Here is a 22,652-nt window from a genome sequence, read left to right as displayed (position 1 = left end):
CAAGCGCAGGGATTATAGGCATGTACCACAGCCCTGCCTTCCAGACTTCCCTTTGATGGGTATTTGGATTGTTTTTCAAATTTGATATATAGATAACACTGCAGTGACAGCAATATTAGAGTATTTTATTTCTTGTCCTAGGGTTGAACTTACTGTCTTGTGCATGGTAAATGCTCTAACACTTATAGGTCAGGCTTTAAAGAAACAAAACCTTTTTACTTTGACAAAGTTGCCCAGGCTAGACTTAGACTTACCCCTGTAGTCCATGCAGGTCTTGGTCTTGCAGCTCTGTCACCTCTGCCTCTCAAGTGGGGTAACAGTACAGGCTTGTGCCGCCAGCCCTGGCTTGGGTGGTTGTTGCTGAGATAGAACTTGCTGACCAGCTCAGACTGACCTCGAATTTGGGATCTCCTGCTTCAGCCTCCTCAGTACTGGAATTACAGATGTTCCACCAAGCCTGATGCAAGCCTTATTAAATGTTTAGCATTTTGGTCTTCTTAGGACTTTAGTCAGTCTAGTGTTTTATTCCTCAAGATGTGTGTTAATGAAATCTTAGGTTGGTGTCCACCTGAATTCAGTGTAATAGAGTTTCTTCCTTCTGGAAAGGCCTTAAGGTAGCCTACGGGATGAAGAGCCTAGTAAGCCAAGTGCCTGATTTCCTTCTTAGCTTGTAGCCTCAGGTGAACTGATGAGCTCTAAGAAGAAGGATTTGCACCCTCGGGACATTGATGCGTTCTGGCTGCAGCGACAGCTCAGTCGCTTCTATGATGATGCCATTGTGTCGCAGAAGAAGGCAGATGAGGTGCTGGAGATTTTGAAGGTATGGCCAAGATGGTATTTCTATTCCATGTGTCTTGTCAGGCAGGGTGAGTGTTTGGAAGGCAGCTGTGGTAACTGCGGTACCACCAGTGCAGAAATGGTGTTTGAGGTAGCAGATGGCTGTGTTCTCACTGGTCTTATTTCCTCCCTCCAGACAGCAAGTGATGACCGAGAATGTGAGAACCAACTGGTTCTGCTCCTTGGTTTCAACACTTTTGACTTCATTAAAGTGTTGCGGCAGCACAGGATGATGAGTGAGTAGACCATGCACTTTCCTTGCTGTGTGTGTGTACATGTGTTTGTGTGCATGTGGGTGTGGGTGTGTGTACATGTATTTGTGTGTGTGTGTCTCTCTCTCACTATATTCACTTGTAGCCAGATTGTGTTGCTTCTTTGTCTTCAGCATCTAATTACCTTCTTTTTGCTCAGGAATAAAAGTTGATTTTATTTCACTTTCTCTGTTTCTGTTGTGTTTGTCAGTTTTATACTGTACCTTGTTGGCCAGTGCTCAGAGTGAACCTGAAAAGGAAAGGATCATGGGAAAGATGGAAGCTGATCCAGAGCTTTCCAAATTCCTCTATCAGCTCCATGAGACTGAGAAGGAAGATCTGATCAGAGTAAGGACTGATTTAGTTTTTCTTTCTCACTCCTCTTTCAGTGTCTGAGGTAGTATGACATGCCTCTGAGTTTTCAAGGTGCAAATTAGAACTGGCATACTTTTTGCTATGGTTGAGGCACTGTCTTCATCTAGCCCCATGGGGAGCTGCTTCTTACAATCCAGGAAAAGAGCATGTTTGCCTAATACAGAACACCGTTCTCCCATGCCTTAGATAACAGCCTTGCTGGTTCATTGTAGACTGTCCACTTCTGACATTCCTGTTCAGAACATTGCATTTCATTGTTTTTGTTTTTCCTCCTTTGTTTTTGTTTTTTAATGGTCTTTGCAGGTCTCAAAATAAAGGGATGTTTTTGAGTTTGGGGACACATGAGTTAGCACCTATGAGTTCAGCCCAACCCAGAAGGGACTGGGAGGGACAAGCGCCCAGGAGTGTGATGTAGATCATTGTGCCTTTCCTCTCTCCGTGCTGCAGGAAGAAAGGTCCCGGAGAGAGCGAGTCCGCCAGTCCCGAATGGACACAGATCTGGAAACGATGGATTTGGACCAGGGTGGAGAGGTGAGTGCCGGCTGTTGCCAGCTGTGGTGGGCAGGAAACCCCTGCTCAGCCTCATGCTGCTCTCCCTCTTCCAGGCTCTGGCTCCACGGCAGGTTCTGGATTTGGAGGACCTTGTTTTCACCCAAGGGAGCCACTTCATGGCCAACAAACGCTGCCAGCTCCCTGATGGGTCTTTCCGACGCCAGCGCAAGGGCTATGAAGAGGTGCATGTGCCTGCCTTGAAGCCCAAGCCCTTTGGCTCAGAAGAAGTGAGTGGATTGCCTTTCTTGAGTCTCTGCTCTTCTCCTCTTTCCAAATTTGATTTTTAGCTATTGACTAAAATGTCACCTGGTCTCAAGGGATAGTTCATTCTAGAGGTGGAAACTGTCAAAGAGTTTTCCCAATCTGTGACCAGGAAGCAATAATGACCTCTCTGGACAGGTTTTTTTATTTTTTATTTTTATTTTTTGTTTTTTGAGACAGGGTTTCTCTGTGTAGCCTTGGTTGTGCTGGACTCACTTTGTAGACCAGGCTGCCCTTGAACTCTCAGAGATCCGCCTGCCTCTGCCTCCTGAGTGCTGGGATTAAAGGCATGCACCACCACCGCCTGGCTCTCTGGACAGGTTTATAATGGAAAATTATGAGCTGGGTGTGGTGGCACAGGCCGGTAATCCCAGCACTTGGGAGGCAGAGGCAGGTGGAACTCTGAGTTTGAGGCCAGCCTGGTCTACAAAGTAAGTCCAGGATAGCCAGGACTACACAGAGAAACCCTGTCTCCAAAAAACCAAAAGAAAAAAAAAAAAAAAGAAAAATTATGAGTGGTGATTGCCAGCCAATGAAACCATGGTGAATGATAAAATGCTATCATAGTAGTCTTGTAACAGCCTGCTGAAGAATGCAGTAGCATAAAGTTCGGAACATTCTTCCTCCAGCAACTGCTCCCAGTGGAGAAGCTGCCGAAGTATGCCCAGGCGGGATTTGAGGGCTTTAAAACACTGAACCGGATCCAAAGTAAACTCTACCGTGCTGCCCTGGAGACAGATGAGAATCTGCTGCTATGTGCTCCGACTGTAAGTACTGGCTTGCCTGCTCCTCTCTCCTGGAATGTTTTGGTGGCAAGTTGAATCTTAATCTTTTCACCAGGCCATATTCTTTATGGTATTTTTGTTTTTGGTTTTTTTTTGAGGCAAGGTCTCTCCATGTAGCCCTGGCTGTCCCAGAACTCACGGTGTAGACCGATCTGCCCTTAAACTCACATAGATCTACCCACCTCTCCTCTGAAGTATGACATGTGGCACACCACCTGTGGCTATTGTCTATTCTGTGATGGAAGGTCCGCTGGGGCCGGTTCCATGGGGCCCATGATAGTCAGGGCAGTAGCCATATGTAGATGAACAGGCCTTATCTCTGACCCATCTCTAGGGTGCTGGGAAAACCAACGTGGCCCTGATGTGTATGCTCCGAGAGATAGGGAAACACATCAACATGGATGGCACTATCAATGTGGATGACTTCAAGATCATCTACATAGCTCCTATGCGGTCCTTGGTGCAGGAGATGGTGGGCAGTTTTGGCAAGGTAAGTCATAACTTCTCCTGAGGATGCTGGCTGCAGCTCTCCATGTAGTGGGGAGAGGCCTATGTATCACTGCTTCTTTTGTTAGGGAATCTCTGTATGTTTCTTGCCATTTCCAAGGTAGAACTTGACCCAAGTAATTTCTGAAACAAAAATGTCGTGGCCTCTCTTACCCAGACTCCATTTTTCTTAGATCATGTCCATAGTGGTTTTGGAGTCATTGCATCTTACAGGATTCCTGGCACATGACTATGCTTGATGGCTTGTGGGTTGTTACTCCAGGTCCACTTCCCAGTGTGATCACTTTCCTGCGTCTTGTAGGGCTCCTACAGATCTTTTGCCTTGTTTGCCTGAGTGAAATTGAAGTAATTTTGTTTGTCTTTCCTGATTAACCAGATACTTAACTTTTCCTAGTCTCCAGCACAGGAACTTGCTGCTAGTTCCTTCCAGCTCCCTCTACCAGACTTTGCACACGTAGACAAGCTCCCTGCCACTGGGCTGCACCTCCAGCCGCATCTCTCATTATTGTTGATGGTCCTTTCTTTCCCCAGCGCCTGGCCACATATGGCATTACTGTTGCTGAGCTGACTGGGGATCACCAGCTGTGCAAGGAAGAAATCAGTGCCACACAGATCATCGTCTGCACCCCTGAGAAGTGGGACATTATCACACGCAAGGGTGGGGAGCGGACCTATACCCAGCTGGTGCGGCTCATTGTCTTGGTGAGTGGGGAGAGTAGTGGGAAGGAGAGACCAGTTGTGGTCAGGGAGTTTGCCACTCTAGTGGACACTGTGAACCTGGGAGAGCGTGCCCTAGATAAGAGGCAAACTAAAGTCTCATGTTGTAGCCAGCTTTGTTCTGAGCATCAGGAAATTTATACTCTAGGGTTAAGAAGGAGCACATGAGTAGGGCGCTCAATCACAAGGACAAGCCGCATGTGGCAGAAACATTTTCCCATAGAAGCAGCTGAATAACAACCATTGCCATAAATTCATTTCTAACCATTATATCTGGGAGGAGCACAAAAACATTCCAAGAAGAGTTTCATGGGATTTTTTGTTTGTTTGATTGTTGTTTTTTGAGACAGGGTTTCTCTGTGTAGCCTTGGCTGTCCTGGACTCACTTTGTAGACTAGGCTGGGCTCGAACTCAGAGAGATCTGCCTGCCTCTGCCTCCCAAGTGCTGGGATTAAAGGTGTGTCCCACCATGCCCGGCTCCAGTTTCATGTTTTTGGAGAAACTGAGGTCATAAGGCTCTTGTCTTATTTTCTTACAAGCATTCAGAATTCTCACATGAATATGTTCTTGGACTGTGTTCTGATAAGGGAGGAGCTGTTGTCTTTACCAGTTCTGTTCCTTAAGGCCTTTCTATATGTGCTTCCCTTCTTAAGAGCCATTGTGAGCTTTACTGTTGCCATTAAACCTGAACCTGGGCCTGGAGAGGTGGCTCAGATGGCCCTGGCCCTTCCAAACGTCCTGAGTTTAATCCCCAGCAACCACATGGTGGCTCATAACCATCTATAATGAGATCTGGTGCCCTCTTCTGGAATGCAGGTGTACATGTAGGCAGAACATAGTGTACATAATAAATAAATAAATCTTTAAAAAAAAAAAAAAGCCCTTAAACCTGCATGTAACAGAAGCTTCTCAGTCAGTGCATGAAGTTTGCCATGTGTCTCATAGCTCTTTATATCTTTTTGTTTGGTTGGTTTTGGTTTGGTTTGGTTTGGTTTGGTTTTTGGAGACAAAATTTGTCTGTGTTAACACCTCTGACTGCCCTGGAACTCACTTTGTAGACCAGGCTGGCCTGAACTCACAAAGATTTACGTGCCTCTGCCTCTGGGTGCTGGGATTAAAGGCATGCATCACCACCACGCAGCAAATCTGAAATATTTCTAATCAAATGGAAACATACAAAAATAATTCTGTTCTTCCAAGAACATTGAAAATGTTTCTTTATAAATAATACAGTATCACAAAGGAAAAGTAAGGAATTAGGACACTGCATTCCATTTACGTAGAATTTTTTAAAGTGCATTGTTTATTTTCTGTGACATTGTACAGTGCGTTGGGTAGGGGCAGGGGGACAACTTCTACCTTGCATGTTGTAGGAATCAAACTCAAGCCATCAGGGTTAGCAGCAAAGTGCCTTTACCTATTGAGCCATTTCACTGGCCTCTGAGCATTGATTCGTTAAGGTGTCTAAGAAAGCAAGAAAGTAGTTCATATTTTGTGTTCAATGGGAGTTTGCAAAACACAGTCATACAGATTGGTTTATGTACTGTTATAGCTTCTCTTAAGTATTTGTAACAAGGGTATAAGTATAAGGCTCACAAGCTACAGTATTGCATGTGGGGTACTGTATGGCCAGCCCTTTAAGAAAGGTGTGCTAACCCCTTCTCTAGAGCCTTGCTGCTCCATGCCCCTCCTACAAGCACCCACACAGCTCTTCCCCGGCAGTGCTGAGTCCCCGGCCTGCCCACACCCTTTAGTTCCATTTCACCTGAGAAGCGCTGCTGTTGGCAATGTAAACTTACTATAAGTGAAGCCTGATAGTTTGATCCTGATGAGGAGACCTGCCCAAAAGTGGGGGCTTGTTTGATATAAGCTGGTCAGAACCGTCATAGATTTGTACGGAGACTTATGGTAAAGTGGAGGACTCACAAGTGTCACAGCGGATGCATTCAATGTTCATTCCTACTAAAACCTGCCTTTGCTCTTCAGGACCTTTTGGCTTGAGGCTCCCTTTCTTGCCTTCATTCGGTATCTTAGACTATATACTTTTACAGCAGACTAGTCTCAAGGGAGGAGGCTATATCTCTGGTAAAGTTTGTGTCTTTCTGTTCCTTAGGATGAGATCCATCTTCTGCATGATGACAGAGGTCCTGTCTTAGAAGCTTTGGTGGCCAGGGCCATCCGAAACATTGAGATGACCCAAGAAGATGTCCGGCTCATTGGGCTCAGCGCTACACTACCCAACTATGAAGATGTGGCCACCTTTCTTCGTGTTGACCCTGCCAAGGGCCTCTTCTACTTTGACAACAGGTATAAGAAGAGACTAGAGACTTGTGACCAAGGCAGCTTTCCTGTCCCCTTCCCTTTTCTAAGAAGCACACTAAATGAGTTTTAGGGTTTCTGTGTGTATTTTTAAAAGCATTATTGTTTCTAGGTCAATGGAAAGATAGTGTTTCCCTACAGTATTCTCTGCCAGAAATCTCATTTGTCTAACTGTTGAACTTCTAGCTTCCGCCCAGTGCCTTTGGAGCAGACCTATGTGGGCATCACAGAGAAAAAGGCTATCAAACGTTTCCAGATCATGAATGAAATAGTCTATGAGAAAATCATGGAACATGCTGGAAAAAATCAGGTGTGTTAATGGTCCTTGAACCTTTTCCATTTTTGACATAAGCCAAATTGACAAGGTAACAGCGTGAATCACCAATAATTACAAATGCATGAATTATTACTACCGAACTAGCTTTAAAAGATGCTGAGGAGGAGGCTGGAGAGATGGCACAGAGGTTAAGAGCACTGACTACTCTTCCAAAGGTCCTGACTTCAATTCCCAGCAATCACATGGTAGCATGCAGGCAGAGCACTATATACATAAAAAAAAAAAAAAAGAGAGAGAGACGAAGAGCTAGGAGAGTCAGCACAGGCCTCTAATACCACAGACCACAGCCTATGAGGCTGAGGCAGGAGGATCAGGCCAGCTTGGGCTATACAGTGACACTGCACTACCACCCATCACCCCCAAAAAAGACTGGGGACTGGGGATGGAACTCAGTGGTATAGCAGATGCATCGTATGTGTGAGCCCTGGGTTCAGTCCATCACTGCATAAATAGAATATGCAATACTGTGAGCAAGTCTGCACTCAAACTGGCCAACATATGGGCTGGAGAGATAGATGGCTCAGTGGTTAAGAGCACTGGCTATTTTTGCAAAGGATCCAAGTTCCATTCTTTTTTTTAAATTTTTTGTTTTGTTTTGTTTTTCCAGACAGGGTTTGTCTGTGTGTAGCCTGGCTGTCCTGGACTCATTTTGTAGATCAGGTCTCGAAGTCACAGAGATCCGCCTGCCTCTACCTCCCGAGTGTTGGGATTAAAGGCTTGCGCCACCACTGCCCAGCTCCAAGTTCCATTCTTAGCACCCACAGGGAAACTCAGAACATTTTGTTAACTCCATTTCCAGGTGATCTGACTTCTCCTGGCCTCTGGACATCAGGCACATACATGGTTAACAGATATATGTATACAAAACATTCATGCACATAAACAAAAATGAAGAGTAAATAAATAAACTGGTAACAGATCATTTCCTGAAAACTATTACTGAAGCCTAGATGAAACATAATTTGAATAGTCCTGTAATAATTTTATAATTAATACTCCCTTTCCCCAAATTGACGGAACTAGAAAATCAGTGTGTCTATAAGGTAGCAAGACTAAAGCTGAAAATTAAAACCTAGTGAAAGCAGGCCAGGAGATGGCTTTGCAGGTTGTGGTGCTTGCCTCCAAGAATAGTGACTTGGATTTGATGCCCATAACATAGTTATTGGAAGGAGAGAACCAATCACTACTCTGACCTCTATAGGTGTGCTGTGGCATGCAATACACACACACATGCACGCGCGCGCACGCACACACACGCACACATACACACAAATAAATTATTCCCAGCAATCGGGAGGCAAGTGGATCTTTGTGAGTTTGAGGCTAGCCTAGTCTACAAAGAGAGTCCAGGACAGCGAAGGCTACATAGAGAAACCCTGTCTCCAAAATACTCCCTCTAAAAAAAAATTATTAAAACAAATTAGGGGGCATATTGGTACATGCGTCAAATCCCAGCTCTTTGAGCTCTAGCCTAGCCAGGGATGCATACATAGTGAAATCTTGTCTCGGTGATAGCTTTTTTCTTTTTCTTTTTCTTTTCTTTTTTTAAAGCTTTTGAAACAGGGTTTTTCTGTGTAGCCCTGACTGTTCTGGAACTTGTAGAGATCCTGTCCTTGAACTCACAGAGCTCCACCTGCCCCTGCCTCCTGAGTGCTGGGACTATAGGCATGGACCTTCACCTCCCGTCAAATATTTTTACTTATTTACTTAAATATTTTCATTTTATTTGGAAATTACTTTGATAAAAAAATTTAATTGCAGATCCAGGAAAATCAGTGAGTTTGAGGCCAGCCTGTTCTACAAAGTGAGTCCAGGACAGATCTGTGTAGACAGAGAAACCCTGTCTCAAAAAATAAAAATAAAAAATAAAAAATAAAATTATTTTCTAGTTGAACAGAAGTTAGCATGTTAAATAAAGCAGGAGGTAAGAGGTTATGCAGTTCTTTTTCTTATAAAAAGCTCTGGAGTTTCTATGACAAGGGATGGCTTCAGGACACTAAATCTTAGGAGGACTGTATTTTTTTTTTTTTCCAAGACAGGGTTTCTCTGTATAGCCTTGGCTGTCCTAGACTCGCTTTGTAGACCAGGCTGGCCTCGAACTCACAGTGATCTGCCTGCCTCTGCCTCCTGAGTGCCACCACGCCCAGCTTCCATGTGGGTCCTGTCAGTCCTAAACCATGGCTTCTGGTCTAGGGCAGCGGCCTCTGCTTCTTGAAGCTGGTGCTATGAGAGGAGCTGCTGAAGATGCATCTTTTAGCTTTAGCCTGATTCTCCTTAGGTGCTGGTGTTTGTCCATTCTCGAAAAGAAACTGGGAAGACAGCTAGGGCAATCCGTGACATGTGCCTGGAGAAGGACACCTTGGGTCTGTTTCTTCGAGAGGGTTCTGCCTCTACCGAAGTCCTTCGTACAGAAGCAGAACAGTGCAAGGTAAGAAAGGGCCCTTGTCTCTGGCTCCTGCTTGGTGACTGCTTCCATATTGCTGGATAGATTCCTTTGGGACCATATGCACTGAGTGCTGCTGTTTCAGAAAGATTAAAAGTAATTGTCTGGGCCCTGGGAGATGATTCGGCAGACACAGGTGCCTGTTGCCAAGCCTGATGGCCTGAGTTCAGTCTCTAGGACCCACTCAGTGGAAGAACAGAACTAACTCCACAGGTTCTCTGACCTCCACACACGTGCTACATGTAGGCATATATACAAACACAAGTACATACATTTTTGTAAAAGGGACTGTGTGGTTCTTGGGGTTCCTGTGGAAAGGTTTCCTTTGGTCCTGGAGGAGTCCCACAGAGAGGCTGGCCTCACTCTGTGTTTTTGTTGTTTATTTTGTTCATAGAACTTGGAGCTGAAGGATCTTTTGCCCTATGGCTTTGCTATTCATCATGCAGGCATGACCAGAGTTGACCGAACACTTGTAGAAGATCTTTTTGCTGACAAGCATATTCAGGTAAAGAGGAGCAAACCTAGTTGGAGCAGCTGATGTCAGTAGCTCTGCCCTGAGTGCGGTCCTTAGCCATTTTCTTTTTAAGATTCATTTATTTTTATATGTATGTGTGTGGTTTGCATGAGTTTATGTGGCCCACATTCATACAGGGGCTCTCAGAGGCCAGAAGAGGGGACTAGATCCCCTGGCACTGGAGTTACATATTGTTGTGAGCAGGGTGTGGGTTCTGGGACTTGAAGCCCAGTCCTCTGTGAGAGTAGTACATGCTGGAGCAGCACCAACCACTGACCCACTCTCATCCCTAGACTTTTTGATATCTGGCTGAGCTAGCCCAGGCTGGAAGCTTGGGATGGTTATGCTGTCTCGCCCAGCCCTCCATATACTGCATGAGGGAAGATGGATGCTTCATAGACCTCTACACTGTAATTCACAGGGTCGAGACCACATTCTTTTCCTCTCTAGAATGGCAGATTTCAAATGTTTTATAATTATAAGTTGATTAATACAAGCTTAAGCTTCTGACATATAAGTGTCTCAGGAACCTTGCTATGTTAATTTCCAAATATATAAGGGATTGAGGAGACTTTCCTTTTTGTTCTGTTGTCACATTGAGTACTGAGACACACATCCACTCCTGCCTCCAGTTAGTTCAGAAGCCAGATGAGCCAGGGATGCGGCCCTGCTGTGGTGGTTTATGTTGCCCTCATTACCCTCCTTTACCTCTGCAGGTTTTAGTTTCCACAGCAACTCTGGCTTGGGGTGTAAATCTCCCTGCACATACCGTCATCATCAAAGGTACCCAAGTGTACAGCCCAGAGAAGGGGCGCTGGACAGAGCTGGGAGCACTGGATATTCTGCAGGTAAGAGCCTCTGAGGTGATTCCCAGTGGGCTGGGCATCCTGTGCCTGGAGTGCAAAGATGTTGCAAAGGTGGCAGATCAAGGCCAAATTCTAAGTGTATAGATTCCTTGAGTCAAACCCAAAAGCTCTGCTATAACATCTTCTTTCATTGCTTCTGACGTAGATGCTGGGCCGTGCCGGACGACCTCAGTATGACACCAAGGGTGAAGGCATACTCATCACATCGCATGGGGAACTTCAATACTACCTCTCCCTTCTCAACCAGCAACTTCCTATTGAGAGCCAGATGGTATCAAAGCTGCCTGACATGCTCAATGCGGAAATTGTGCTGGGGAATGTCCAGAACGCAAAGGTAGGGAAGGCATTGTCCTTGGAGCTTTGCGTTTTTCTCAGTGCCTTGAGAGACTTGGAGTGGTATGCCTTTTGTGAGGGTGTTGAAGGCCAGCAGTCTCGAGCTCTGGATCACATCTCATGCAGGGCAAGCTTCTTTGTGGCAGATAGTTGCTTTTATGTGTAAGGTGCTTGCAAAGGTTTTTTAATTGAAATACTGAAGACCCCCAGAGGACACTGCTGTGTTTGTCCTTGTGCTTGAGAACTAGTGTCCAAGCGATCTGCGGCTTCTCTTTGGACATTAGCAGCTTGTCTTGCAGGATGCAGTGAACTGGCTGGGCTATGCCTACTTATACATCCGAATGCTCCGGTCCCCAACCCTCTATGGCATCTCTCACGATGACCTCAAGGGAGACCCCTTGCTGGACCAGCGACGACTAGATCTTGTTCACACTGCTGCCTTGATGCTGGACAAGAACAATCTGGTTAAGTATGACAAGAAGACAGGCAATTTTCAGGTGATTATCATGTGATTTTTCAGAAAGTTTTAGCAAAAGTTTAGGCCTTGATTTATGTATTGCCTGTCTAACCTGTTGTCTAGATTGGGGATTAAACTGTGCCCTTTGAGCTATGAGCATTCTTTCTTTCTTTGTTTCTTTTCTTTTTTGTTTTTTTGGTTTTTTTTTTTTTTTTTTTTTGGTTTTTTTTGAGACAGAGTTTCTCCGTGTAGCCTTGGCTGTCCTGGACTTGATTTGTAGACTGTGCTCACCTCGAACTCATAGCGATACACCTGCCTCTTCCTCCCAAGTTCTGGGATTAAAGGTGTGAACCATGCCAAGGCTACACAGAGAAACCTTGTCTCAAAGTTTTTAGTTTTCAGAGTTTGAGTTGAGTTAGGTCATTTGGCCTTTTGGTTTATGTGAGCATCAGTTCTCCATAGGTCAGGTTGCTGAGCCGTCTTTTTGTCCTGTGTTGCTTGTATTGGTCAGGCAGTTGTACCACAAGGAGTTCATCCACTTGTCCTCTCAGGACAGTCACTCGATATTAGAAGCTTGGGCTGATCACTGGTCAGCCTTGTCCTGAGTCTTCCTTCTTTCTAGGTGACAGAACTTGGCCGGATAGCTAGTCACTACTATATCACCAATGATACTGTGCAGACCTACAACCAGCTGCTGAAGCCTACTCTGAGTGAGATTGAGCTTTTCCGAGTGTTCTCCTTGTCCTCGGAGTTCAAGAACATCACTGTAAGAGAGGTGAGCTTAGGAGTGTGCCCGGACAGCAGTTGGGACCCACTGCTAGGTTACTTCCTTACTTGACCCTTGCCCTGTGGATTTTCCATGACCTGTCTTTCCTTGAGACAGGAGGAGAAACTGGAGCTGCAGAAGTTGCTGGAGAGGGTGCCCATCCCTGTGAAGGAGAGCATCGAAGAACCCAGTGCTAAGGTGAGCATGTCTTCACTTTCAGAGGAATTTTGAACTTGATTTCATACATGGTAACATGCACAGTTCATTCTATTCCCCAACTTTTTTACTCTACTTCCTCCTCGCATATGCTTTATATGGCATGCTAATTAGTTAACGCGTAAATGAGGAACTGTGGCAGATCCTTTCTGGAACATGTGCCCAGGGCAGAAGTGCAAATAATTTCTTGAACTAGTCAGTAGTTGCCTTTGCTAGCTGCCCCTGCTTCTTTGCAGATCAATGTGCTTCTCCAAGCCTTCATCTCACAGCTGAAACTGGAAGGCTTTGCGCTGATGGCTGACATGGTGTACGTGACACAGGTGAGGAGTTGCGCCGAGTGATGAGCAGAGTCCACATACTTCCTGTGCCCTCTGTGCTGCCTTCCTTGAGGAAAGGAGGCCTGACACTGCTAATGCAGTTCACCACTTTGCTGTGCTGACCTTGAGCATGTGGGAGGGGCCGTCCTTATGAAGTGCTAGATGATGAAGGGGGTTTTTCTCTGTAGGACCTTGTAGAGAAAGATCCCCTGGGCATGTCACTTTCTCCAAGAGAGATGATTTCCCTCTGTAGTTGTAGTGTTCAAGAAAATATTAATTAGTCTTAACCTGAAAGGGTAGGAGACAGAGAAACTTTTGTTTTTGAATTGGTATGAGTGATTGCATCAGATCTTGAGATCATCAGACTGTGGTAGGCAGGCTATGGAGATTTCTCAGTGGGAATACTTGTCTTTCTGCAGTCAGCTGGTCGCTTGATGCGTGCAATCTTTGAAATTGTCCTGAACCGAGGTTGGGCACAGCTTACAGATAAGACCCTGAATCTCTGCAAGATGATTGACAAACGCATGTAAGTGCTCAGTGAGCTAGAGGCTGGTCACTAAATTTGGTCCTCAGTGCATCTGATGTTCAGTCTGGGTGGCTGAGATGTGCCTTGAACCTGGGTGAAGGTTGGGAGGTGGAAGGGCCTTCTGGAATATAGGGCTGGGGGAGCAACAGCTGGTCTTGGCTCTCTGGTCTTTCTGCTGGCAGTTTCAGACATCTTCCTCTAAAGATAGGATCTGTGGTGTGCTTATTTCAAACTGTTGGAAGCTGTGATGAAGGCAGTTTGTTCCCAGCCCTACAGAAAGGATGAACCAGCTTTCTGTCCTTTCTGAATAGGTGGCAGTCCATGTGTCCTCTTCGCCAGTTCCGTAAACTTCCTGAGGAAGTAGTGAAGAAGATTGAGAAGAAAAACTTCCCCTTTGAGCGGCTGTATGACTTGAATCATAATGAGATAGGTGTGTGCAGTTCCTGTCCTGTCCTGCATCCCAGGCACATGTCTCTGCCAGCCTCCTACTCCCCAGTTCCTAGGCCCTGGGCACAGCTACCTGTGCTTACAACCTACTGTTGTACAAGCTCACTCTCAGACTCAGGACTTTGAACTGTTAGTACTCTACTGAGGCTGAAGTGGGGAACCTGTCCACTGCTCCTTTCCCACAGTTGCCCTTGAGCCCTGATTGCAGACTTGCTAGGCTGGCTAGACAACAGCCCCAATGCTCTTATTCCTCATAGGTGAGCTTATACGAATGCCGAAGATGGGGAAGACCATCCACAAGTATGTCCATCTTTTCCCCAAGTTGGAATTGTCAGTGCACCTGCAGCCTATTACACGTTCTACCCTGAAAGTAGAGCTGACTATCACCCCAGATTTCCAGTGGGATGAAAAGGCAAGGCTTTGTTAAAGGTCAGATGGGTGGAGTTGGAGTTGTTGAGTCCTCTCACTGGCTTATTCTTATTTTGACCATGCTTGGGTTGGCAGGTCCATGGCTCATCAGAGGCATTTTGGATTCTAGTAGAGGATGTGGATAGCGAGGTGATTCTACACCACGAATATTTTCTACTGAAGGCCAAGTATGCCCAGGATGAGCACCTCATCACATTCTTTGTACCAGTCTTCGAACCACTGCCCCCTCAGTACTTCATCCGAGTGGTGTCTGATCGCTGGCTCTGTGAGTGTCTCCTCTCCGTGCCCCCTAGGAACATAGCTTCCAAGGATGGTAGAGGGCTTCTTGCTTTGTCAAAGCTTTGCCTCTGTTCAAAGAGTGACATAGACACAATGTAAAGTCTCTAGTAATCGTGGGTGGGGCTTTGGAGGTCTGCTAGAGGGTTGCTTCCTAGCCTTCCATTTCTTTCCTGACAGCTTGTGAGACCCAGCTGCCTGTCTCCTTCCGGCACCTGATCCTACCAGAGAAGTATCCACCTCCGACTGAATTGTTGGACCTGCAGCCATTGCCTGTATCTGCTCTAAGAAACAGTGCTTTTGAGAGCCTTTACCAAGATAAATTTCCTTTCTTCAATCCCATCCAGACTCAAGGTAGGTGTTTGAGTCTCAGATACTTGGTTCCCATGTGTGCCTTTTCTGCATAACAGCCCTGGCTGTACTGGAACTCACTCTGTAGACCAGGCTGGACTCAATAGAGATCTGCCTGCCTCTGCCTTCCAAGTGCTGTGATTAAAGGTGTGCACCACCACTGCCCCGCTTCTCTGCATGCTATTTTTGTTGTTGTTTGATTGGTTGTTTGGGTTTTGTTTCGTTTGGGTTTTTGAGACAGGGTTTCCCTGTGTAACCCTGTAGCCCTAGCTATCCTGGAACTTGCTCTGTAGACCAGCCTGGCCTCTTAACGCACAGAGACTTATCTGCCTCCCTCCCAAGTGCTGGCATTAAAGGAGTGCATCAGCCTGCGGGGGCCTGCCAGAACGGTTTTCTTCTAGAAATCTTTACTCAATGTTAGATTTGCTTTGCTGCTCTGCATATCCCCCTGAGGAGGGTCAGAAGAGGAAGGTCTTCCCTTGGTGTGTTGTCGTTCCTCCTGCTCCAGGTGCTGATGCTTGCTCAGTGTTGAGCCAGAGTGTGACTTGATGGATACCTCACTCCATCATTACAGTGACTGTTCCCAGAGCAGGCGTTGTGTTCTAAGTACTTGGCTGAGCACAGGACCAGTGTTTTCTCTCCTCTTCCACCAGCCCTTAGAAAGGGTTACTGCTTGGTGCCACAGTTAATTTTGCATTGCATGATGACGGAACTGAGGTGTAGGAAGGAGCCCTAATTAAACCAATAACTGAGCTTGGGTTTTTAGCCAAGTCTTTTTTTCTTTTTCTTTTTTAAAAAAGATTTATGTATAGCTGGGCGGTGGTGGCGCACGCCTTTAATCCCAGCACTCAGGAGGCAGAGGCAGGTGGATCTCTGTGAGTTCGAGGCCAGCCTGGTCTACAGAGCGAGTTCTAGGACAGCCAAGGCTACACAGAGAAACCCTGTCTGAAAAAAACAAAAAACAAAACAAAAAATATTTGTTTTGTACACAATGTTCTGCCTGAATGTGTGCCTGCCCACCAGAGGACACCATATCTCATAGATGGTTGTGAGCCACCATGTGGTTGCTGAGAATTGAACTCAGGACCTTTGGAAGAGCAGACAGTGCTCTTAACCTTTGAACTATCTCTCTGGCCTATTAGCGAAGTCTTGATGCCAAGGCTCACCTTCTGTTTTTGTTTTTGTTTTTTTTTCAAGACAGGGTTTCTCTGTGTAGCCTTGCCTGTCCTAGACTGGCTTTGTAGACCAGGCAGGCCTCGAACTCACAGCGATCCGCCTGCCTCTGCTTTCTGAGTGCTGGGATTAAAGGCATGAGCAATCATGCCTGGCTAAGGCTTACCTTCTGTATTTTACTATTTCTAGAAAATATAGGAGACCTACTGATGGAGCAGAGAAAGTGTCTTGTCTTTTTTTTGTTCTGTGTCATGGTCCTTGAGAGGAAAAGATGCTCGATTTCTTTGTTCTTTCTTTCTATAAATATTCAAGATACATGAACTTGGTCTTGGCCTTTTTCTTTCCTGCTTTGCAGGAGAAAGTATTGTGAGACACAGCCAGCCAGGCCAGTGTTCCAGGCCTCCTTTGTACTATATAGCTGGTTGGCTTTGTGTCCCATGATGTTCATAATCTTGATGAATGGTCTGTTTCACTCTTCCACCCCTGTGTTTACTCCACACCTTTTGGTTTCCAGTGTTTAATACCGTGTACAACAGTGATGATAACGTGTTTGTGGGGGCCCCCACGGGCAGTGGGAAGACCATCTGTGCAGAGTTTGCCATCCTGCGGATGCTACTACAGAATTCTGAGGGACGGTGTGTCTACATTACCCCCATGGAGGCTCTGGCAGAACAGGTGTGTACTGTGCTGTGGGGCTATGAACATCCTGGAAGCCATTCCATCTGTGCCTCTAGATGAAGGTTTTCTCATCGGCATTTTCATTTCTTTCATTATTGTTTGTTTGTTTGTTTGTTTGAAGACAGGGTTTCTGTGTAGGCCTGGCTGGGCTAGTGTTGTTCTGTAGACCAGGCTGGCCTCAACCTCAAGAGATCCACCTGTCTCCTGAGTGCTGGGATTAAAGGCGTGCGCCACCACTGCCCACTCACGTTATCATTTCTTAAAGAAATGCTTCCCTGTCGTTTAAAAACTGGTGTGGATCAAATAAATATCATGAATAGAGTATGGTGGTATGTAATTGTCATCCCAGCTGCGTAGGAGGCTGACACAAGAGCTTTGCTTTAACCCACAAGAAGTTTGAGGTTAAAAAAAAAAAAAAAAGTTTGAGGTCAGCCTGGACCCCCATCTCAAAACAAAAAAAGTAGTGTAAGGTCTCACAGCAGTTCTCTGTAGCATCTTAGTTCTCCTAGCAAGTAAGAGATGCAGGTATGGCTTGCTGTTCTTACGTCTCCTTCCCCTGCCTTTCAGGTGTACATGGACTGGTATGAGAAATTTCAGGACAGGCTCAACAAAAAGGTGGTGCTGCTGACAGGGGAGACCAGCACAGACCTGAAGCTTCTGGGCAAAGGCAACATCATCATCAGCACCCCAGAGAAGTGGGACATCCTCTCCAGGAGGTGGAAGCAGCGCAAGAACGTCCAGAACATAAACCTCTTTGTGGTGGATGAAGTCCACCTTATTGGGGGCGAGAATGGGGTATGCTTGGCTTGCAGCAGAGAGGAGGGTTGGGACCCACCAGTTATACTGGGCCTGAAGCCGGGGACGAGGGTCTCCACAAAGATTTCTGCCCATTGTCTTAATTCCAAAAGGGTGGCCTGAGGTTTGTCTGCTTGCTTTTTTTTTTTTCTTTCTTTCTTTCTTAGAAAATAATGTTGCTTAGTAAAGGTCGTCTCTTTGGGGCATGGGAACCACAGACAAGAGAGCCTGTGATTGGGGCTGGCAGAAGCGGTTCACAGAGGGAAGCTCAGGCATAGATCGGGAAACCTGCACTTGGAATGACTCCTCCTTTTTTTCCCAGCCTGTCTTGGAAGTGATCTGCTCCCGGATGCGCTACATTTCCTCCCAGATTGAGCGGCCCATTCGCATTGTGGCACTGAGCTCTTCACTCTCCAATGCCAAGGATGTGGCTCACTGGCTCGGCTGCAGTGCCACCTCCACCTTCAACTTCCACCCTAATGTGCGCCCTGTCCCTTTGGAACTGCATATCCAGGTAGGACCGTCTTTATTCCTCCATGACCTCAGGGGTCCCTGGCTATCCAGGTCTGGTGACCTCGGTGTCTGCCCCTTTGTCTCCAGGGCTTCAACATCAGCCACACACAGACTCGCCTGCTGTCGATGGCCAAGCCTGTGTACCATGCCATCACCAAGCACTCACCCAAGAAGCCTGTCATCGTTTTTGTCCCATCTCGCAAGCAGACCCGCCTCACTGCAATAGACATCCTCACTACCTGTGCAGCAGATATCCAGCGGCAGAGGTGAGTGTGGACTGGTTTCTGGGATGGGTGGGTGCTTGCAGGTCGTGTGCAGTGAAGTTGCCCCTGCCCTGGGTGTCCTGGCTGAGGGCAGGGACTAAGGCTGGGGCCCACTGCAGACTGCAGTGCCTGACTCGTGCATGTTGTTGTTCTGCCCAGGTTCTTGCACTGTACTGAGAAGGATCTGATCCCTTACCTGGAGAAGTTGAGTGACAGCACGCTCAAGGAAACACTGTTAAATGGGGTGGGCTACCTACATGAAGGGCTGAGCCCCATGGAGAGGCGCCTGGTAGAGCAGCTCTTCAGCTCAGGTAAGAAAACCTCAGAACACCCAAAGCCGTGACAGTTGTGTGTATTAAACCTGAGCATGCAGATCCATTGCCTTAAGGAATAGTACTCACCTCACAATGCCAACAGCCTACTGTGTGTCATCATAGAGTCCTCTAAAACACTTAGGATGTAATTGGGGCAGACGTTCCCTGCCTGCTAGATTAGAAAACGAGCTGGCACTGTTTCAGAACCTGGTTTTCTGGAGTTGGGAGCCATTGGCCAGTAGATTAGGTTCTGTATGGGGTTAGAACTTAAGAGACAGCTGTGGACTGTGATTCTCCTCTGGTTGGTGGCCTCTTGCCTGTTGTCCTTTGTTGACCTGTAGCATTTTATGCATTGTCTACTATTCTGGCACTGCGTAACAGAGCCTTGGTATAGTTGCTCCTGCCAGAGTCGCTGTCAGTCTTTGACTCAGAACCAGCCTGGTTTAGATATGCGGTATTCCTGCCGTGGGCTGAACTCCACAGTTGAGTCAGTGTTAGCTTTCATCATCAGAGGGCCAATCCACCAGGCAGTGTGGGTCTTGCTTTCCCTGGGCTTTGAGCTCTCTCAAATTGCTGTTTCTTCTAGGGTAGTCTCAGAGCAAAAGGTCTCACAATCGCTCATTAGGCTCAGCCTTGTTTCCTAGACAGCCTCACTGTGAGCTCTGAAATGTAGCACAAGCTGCCAGTGGGGCCCTTGCCTTAGCTCTCCTCTCCCTTCCCTGCTCAGGGGCTATCCAGGTGGTGGTGGCTTCTCGAAGTCTCTGCTGGGGCATGAGTGTTGCTGCTCATCTTGTGATCATCATGGACACTCAGTACTATAATGGCAAGATCCACGCGTGAGTAGCTTGCTGCGGCCCCTCCCAGAACCAGTGTGAATCTGCAAATGCAAGAGTCCCACAGACTGTGTTAGTTTTGGGTCCCGGGACTTAGGCTGTGGTACTTCTCTCCAGCAGTCTGGAGAGGTCAGAGCTTACAGCCAGGAGGATGGAGGCTGTTGTTGACCTGCTTCCCATGCTAGGAAATGTGGATTGGTTGAGGTCTCGCCTTTGTCATGACAAAAAGTGCAAAGTTCAGTGTTTCTCAGAGCCTGAATAATTTTATTTTTTTCCCAAAAATGCAGGGTATTTTGAAATTGGTTTTGTGAGTGTAAAATGTCTGAGTCTGGTTTTTCCTTTGGTTTTTAGATTAGTTTTTATTTTGTGAAATACACAGCCCTTATGTTTGACTTTAAGTTTGGCCTTTAGTAGGATGTTATTTTGCTTGTGGCCTCAGATTGGGTTCACGTTTGTTGAGTAACACAGTCATGACTCTCACTCAGAAACTAAAATAATGTGTGGATAAGCAAGTGCGGTGAATTGCTAAGCACTCAGGTCTGTGAGCAGTTTGCTATCGTTCAGCCTTACCTCCCGGCCTTTGCATCCTCTGTCCCTGTGACTGAAGGCGAGGAGGCTTCCTGACCTGCTCCTCATCTCTCTCCTGCCCAGCTATGTAGATTACCCCATCTACGATGTGCTTCAGATGGTGGGCCATGCCAACCGCCCGCTGCAGGATGACGAGGGCCGCTGCGTCATCATGTGCCAGGGCTCTAAAAAGGTCAGTTACGGGAAATTTTGATCCCTTTTTTTTTTTTTTTTTAACCCAGACAGGGTTTCTCTGTGTAGCCTTGGCTGTCCTTCGTAGAACAGGCTGGCCTCTAACTCACAGAGATCCACCTGCCTCTGCCTCCCCAAGTGCTGAGATTACAGGCATGTGCTACCACACTTGGCGAATCTTTTTTCTTTTTAATGTCTTTAATAAACTTCACTCCTTTCCACTGGAACCACGCAGAAGTTTGTTCCTCGTTTTTGCATTTGCTGTTGATTTATGTTACTGCCCGTGTCTTCTACCCACCTGTTACCTTTCTTCACACACTGCTTACTGCTCTATCTGTGTGGCTTGGTGTGTCCCATTCCTGCTTTGTATTATATGATACTGTTTTCTAAGTGTTTCTTCTCTTGGACCATTATATGTATATCCCACAGAGGCCATTTCCTGTTGGATTGCCCTTGACCCTTTATTACCATGTTGTTGATTCTTTATTAATGCCTCCTCTTCCCCTAATCCACAGGATTTTTTCAAAAAATTTTTATATGAGCCATTGCCAGTAGAGTCTCACCTGGACCACTGTATGCATGACCACTTCAATGCTGAGATTGTCACCAAGACCATTGAGAACAAGCAGGATGCTGTGGACTACCTCACCTGGACCTTTCTGTATCGCCGAATGACACAGAACCCCAATTACTACAACCTGCAGGGTCAGTGAACTCAGGAGTACACACTGCCTTTGGAGGGTCTCACGGCCCTTGCTAGGCAGGACCCTGAGACTCCCCTCTCCATCCCCCAGGCATATCCCATCGCCATTTGTCTGACCATTTGTCAGAGCTGGTGGAGCAGACCCTCAGTGACCTGGAACAGTCCAAGTGCATCAGCATTGAGGACGAGATGGACGTGGCCCCTCTGAACCTGGGCATGATTGCTGCCTACTATTACATAAACTACACCACCATCGGTGAGGCCTGGTGCTTGCTTCTAGGGTCTGTTGGGATGACATGTGATCACCAGTATTTGTCCAAGGAAAACAGTTAGCCCAGGCAGGGATTCTTGTTACTCCGTTCTCCCCCTGCCACTAGCTCTTCTCACATTCTCCTGTTTTCTTTCAGAGCTCTTCAGCATGTCTCTGAATGCCAAAACCAAGGTCCGAGGACTTATTGAGATTATTTCTAATGCGGCAGAGTATGAGAACATTCCAATCAGACATCATGAAGACAACCTGCTGCGCCAGGTGAGGGCACTTGCTTTAGAAGACCATTCAGGAGTGAAAATTTGGCCTGCTTGCACATGGCTTCCTGTCACCTCTCTCACTCTTTTTTTTTTTTTTTTTTTTTTTGGGACAAGGTTTCTCTGTGTAGCCTTGGCTGTCCTAAGCTCACTTTGTAGACCAGGCTGGCCTCGAACTCAAAGTGATCCACCTGCCTCTGCCTCCCAAGTGCTGGGATTAAAGGCGTGCGCCACCACGCCTGGCCCTCTCACTCTTATTATACATCCTTCCATCTATAGTCTGGCTGGGCCACATGGTGTGTTTGGCCTGAACAGTTCTCAGGTAGTATCCTCAGTTTATCATGGCTCTTTTTCTTTCACATTCTAGTTGGCTCAGAAGGTCCCCCACAAGCTGAATAACCCCAAGTTCAATGATCCACATGTGAAGACCAACCTGCTACTGCAGGCTCACCTGTCCCGCATGCAGCTGAGTGCTGAATTACAGTCAGACACAGAGGAGATCCTCAGTAAGGTAGTGTGCGTGGGTTTGGAGGTCCACTGCTGTGGGGGCCTCCTAGGGCTGGGTTCCCAGCTTACTTGCTCTTATACTCCCTCTTCATGCAGGCAATCCGGCTCATTCAGGCCTGTGTGGATGTACTCTCTAGCAATGGGTGGCTCAGTCCTGCTCTGGCAGCCATGGAATTGGCTCAGATGGTCACCCAAGCCATGTGGTCTAAGGACTCTTACCTGAAGCAGCTGCCACATTTCACCTCAGAGCATATCAAACGCTGCACAGATAAGGTAAGCTAAGACCAGAGTGTTGGCTGATGAGCCTGAGAACAGAAGTCCTAATCTGTAGGTGGATTGTGGGTGGCAAGTATTAGCAGGGAAACTACGATGCTGAAAGGGGCCAAAAGTGGTCTGCATTCTTTCTGAAGCTGCTTTTAGATGACTTGGCAGTGTGGGATAAGATGAACAGTTCTTTGGAGCTAGTGTTACTTGCCTGTGGCTTGTGTTCTCTTCTCCCCTGACCTTTGCACACTCGCTGTAGGGAGTGGAGAGTGTTTTTGACATCATGGAAATGGAAGACGAAGAACGGAATGCGTTGCTTCAGTTGACTGACAGCCAGATTGCGGATGTGGCCCGATTCTGTAACCGCTACCCGAATATTGAACTGTCCTATGAAGTGGTGGATAAAGACAGCATTCGCAGGTGAGCCAGCAAGTGCCAGGAGC

General features: G+C 46.8%; 1 protein-coding gene across 1 annotated transcript in view; it reads left to right on the top strand.

Annotated features, from left to right (window-relative positions):
- Positions 1-22,652, top strand: part of SNRNP200 (small nuclear ribonucleoprotein U5 subunit 200) — a 31,406-nt gene that overhangs the window by 7,143 nt on the left and 1,611 nt on the right. The window contains exons 7-42 of the mRNA XM_084777861.1: positions 668-820; positions 974-1,073; positions 1,300-1,436; positions 1,911-1,994; positions 2,069-2,242; positions 2,906-3,043; positions 3,396-3,551; positions 4,100-4,270; positions 6,399-6,592; positions 6,791-6,914; positions 9,220-9,369; positions 9,779-9,889; positions 10,615-10,746; positions 10,910-11,098; positions 11,397-11,594; positions 12,177-12,329; positions 12,438-12,518; positions 12,773-12,856; positions 13,273-13,379; positions 13,691-13,809; positions 14,084-14,238; positions 14,331-14,520; positions 14,712-14,885; positions 16,570-16,730; positions 17,301-17,528; positions 17,851-18,042; positions 18,129-18,307; positions 18,464-18,615; positions 19,346-19,454; positions 20,103-20,211; positions 20,726-20,915; positions 21,005-21,169; positions 21,321-21,442; positions 21,806-21,949; positions 22,042-22,218; positions 22,469-22,629. Of these exons, the coding sequence (XP_084633987.1) occupies positions 668-820; positions 974-1,073; positions 1,300-1,436; positions 1,911-1,994; positions 2,069-2,242; positions 2,906-3,043; positions 3,396-3,551; positions 4,100-4,270; positions 6,399-6,592; positions 6,791-6,914; positions 9,220-9,369; positions 9,779-9,889; positions 10,615-10,746; positions 10,910-11,098; positions 11,397-11,594; positions 12,177-12,329; positions 12,438-12,518; positions 12,773-12,856; positions 13,273-13,379; positions 13,691-13,809; positions 14,084-14,238; positions 14,331-14,520; positions 14,712-14,885; positions 16,570-16,730; positions 17,301-17,528; positions 17,851-18,042; positions 18,129-18,307; positions 18,464-18,615; positions 19,346-19,454; positions 20,103-20,211; positions 20,726-20,915; positions 21,005-21,169; positions 21,321-21,442; positions 21,806-21,949; positions 22,042-22,218; positions 22,469-22,629 (5,363 nt within the window). The remainder of the gene's footprint in view (positions 1-667; positions 821-973; positions 1,074-1,299; positions 1,437-1,910; positions 1,995-2,068; positions 2,243-2,905; positions 3,044-3,395; positions 3,552-4,099; positions 4,271-6,398; positions 6,593-6,790; positions 6,915-9,219; positions 9,370-9,778; positions 9,890-10,614; positions 10,747-10,909; positions 11,099-11,396; positions 11,595-12,176; positions 12,330-12,437; positions 12,519-12,772; positions 12,857-13,272; positions 13,380-13,690; positions 13,810-14,083; positions 14,239-14,330; positions 14,521-14,711; positions 14,886-16,569; positions 16,731-17,300; positions 17,529-17,850; positions 18,043-18,128; positions 18,308-18,463; positions 18,616-19,345; positions 19,455-20,102; positions 20,212-20,725; positions 20,916-21,004; positions 21,170-21,320; positions 21,443-21,805; positions 21,950-22,041; positions 22,219-22,468; positions 22,630-22,652) is intronic.

The sequence above is a fragment of the Acomys minous genome (genome assembly GCF_964271855.1).
Source record: "Acomys minous genome assembly, chromosome: 3".
NCBI lineage: Eukaryota > Metazoa > Chordata > Mammalia > Rodentia > Muridae > Acomys > Acomys minous.
Note: the sequence above shows the minus strand (reverse complement) of the source record. Positions and strands in the feature narration are given on the sequence as shown.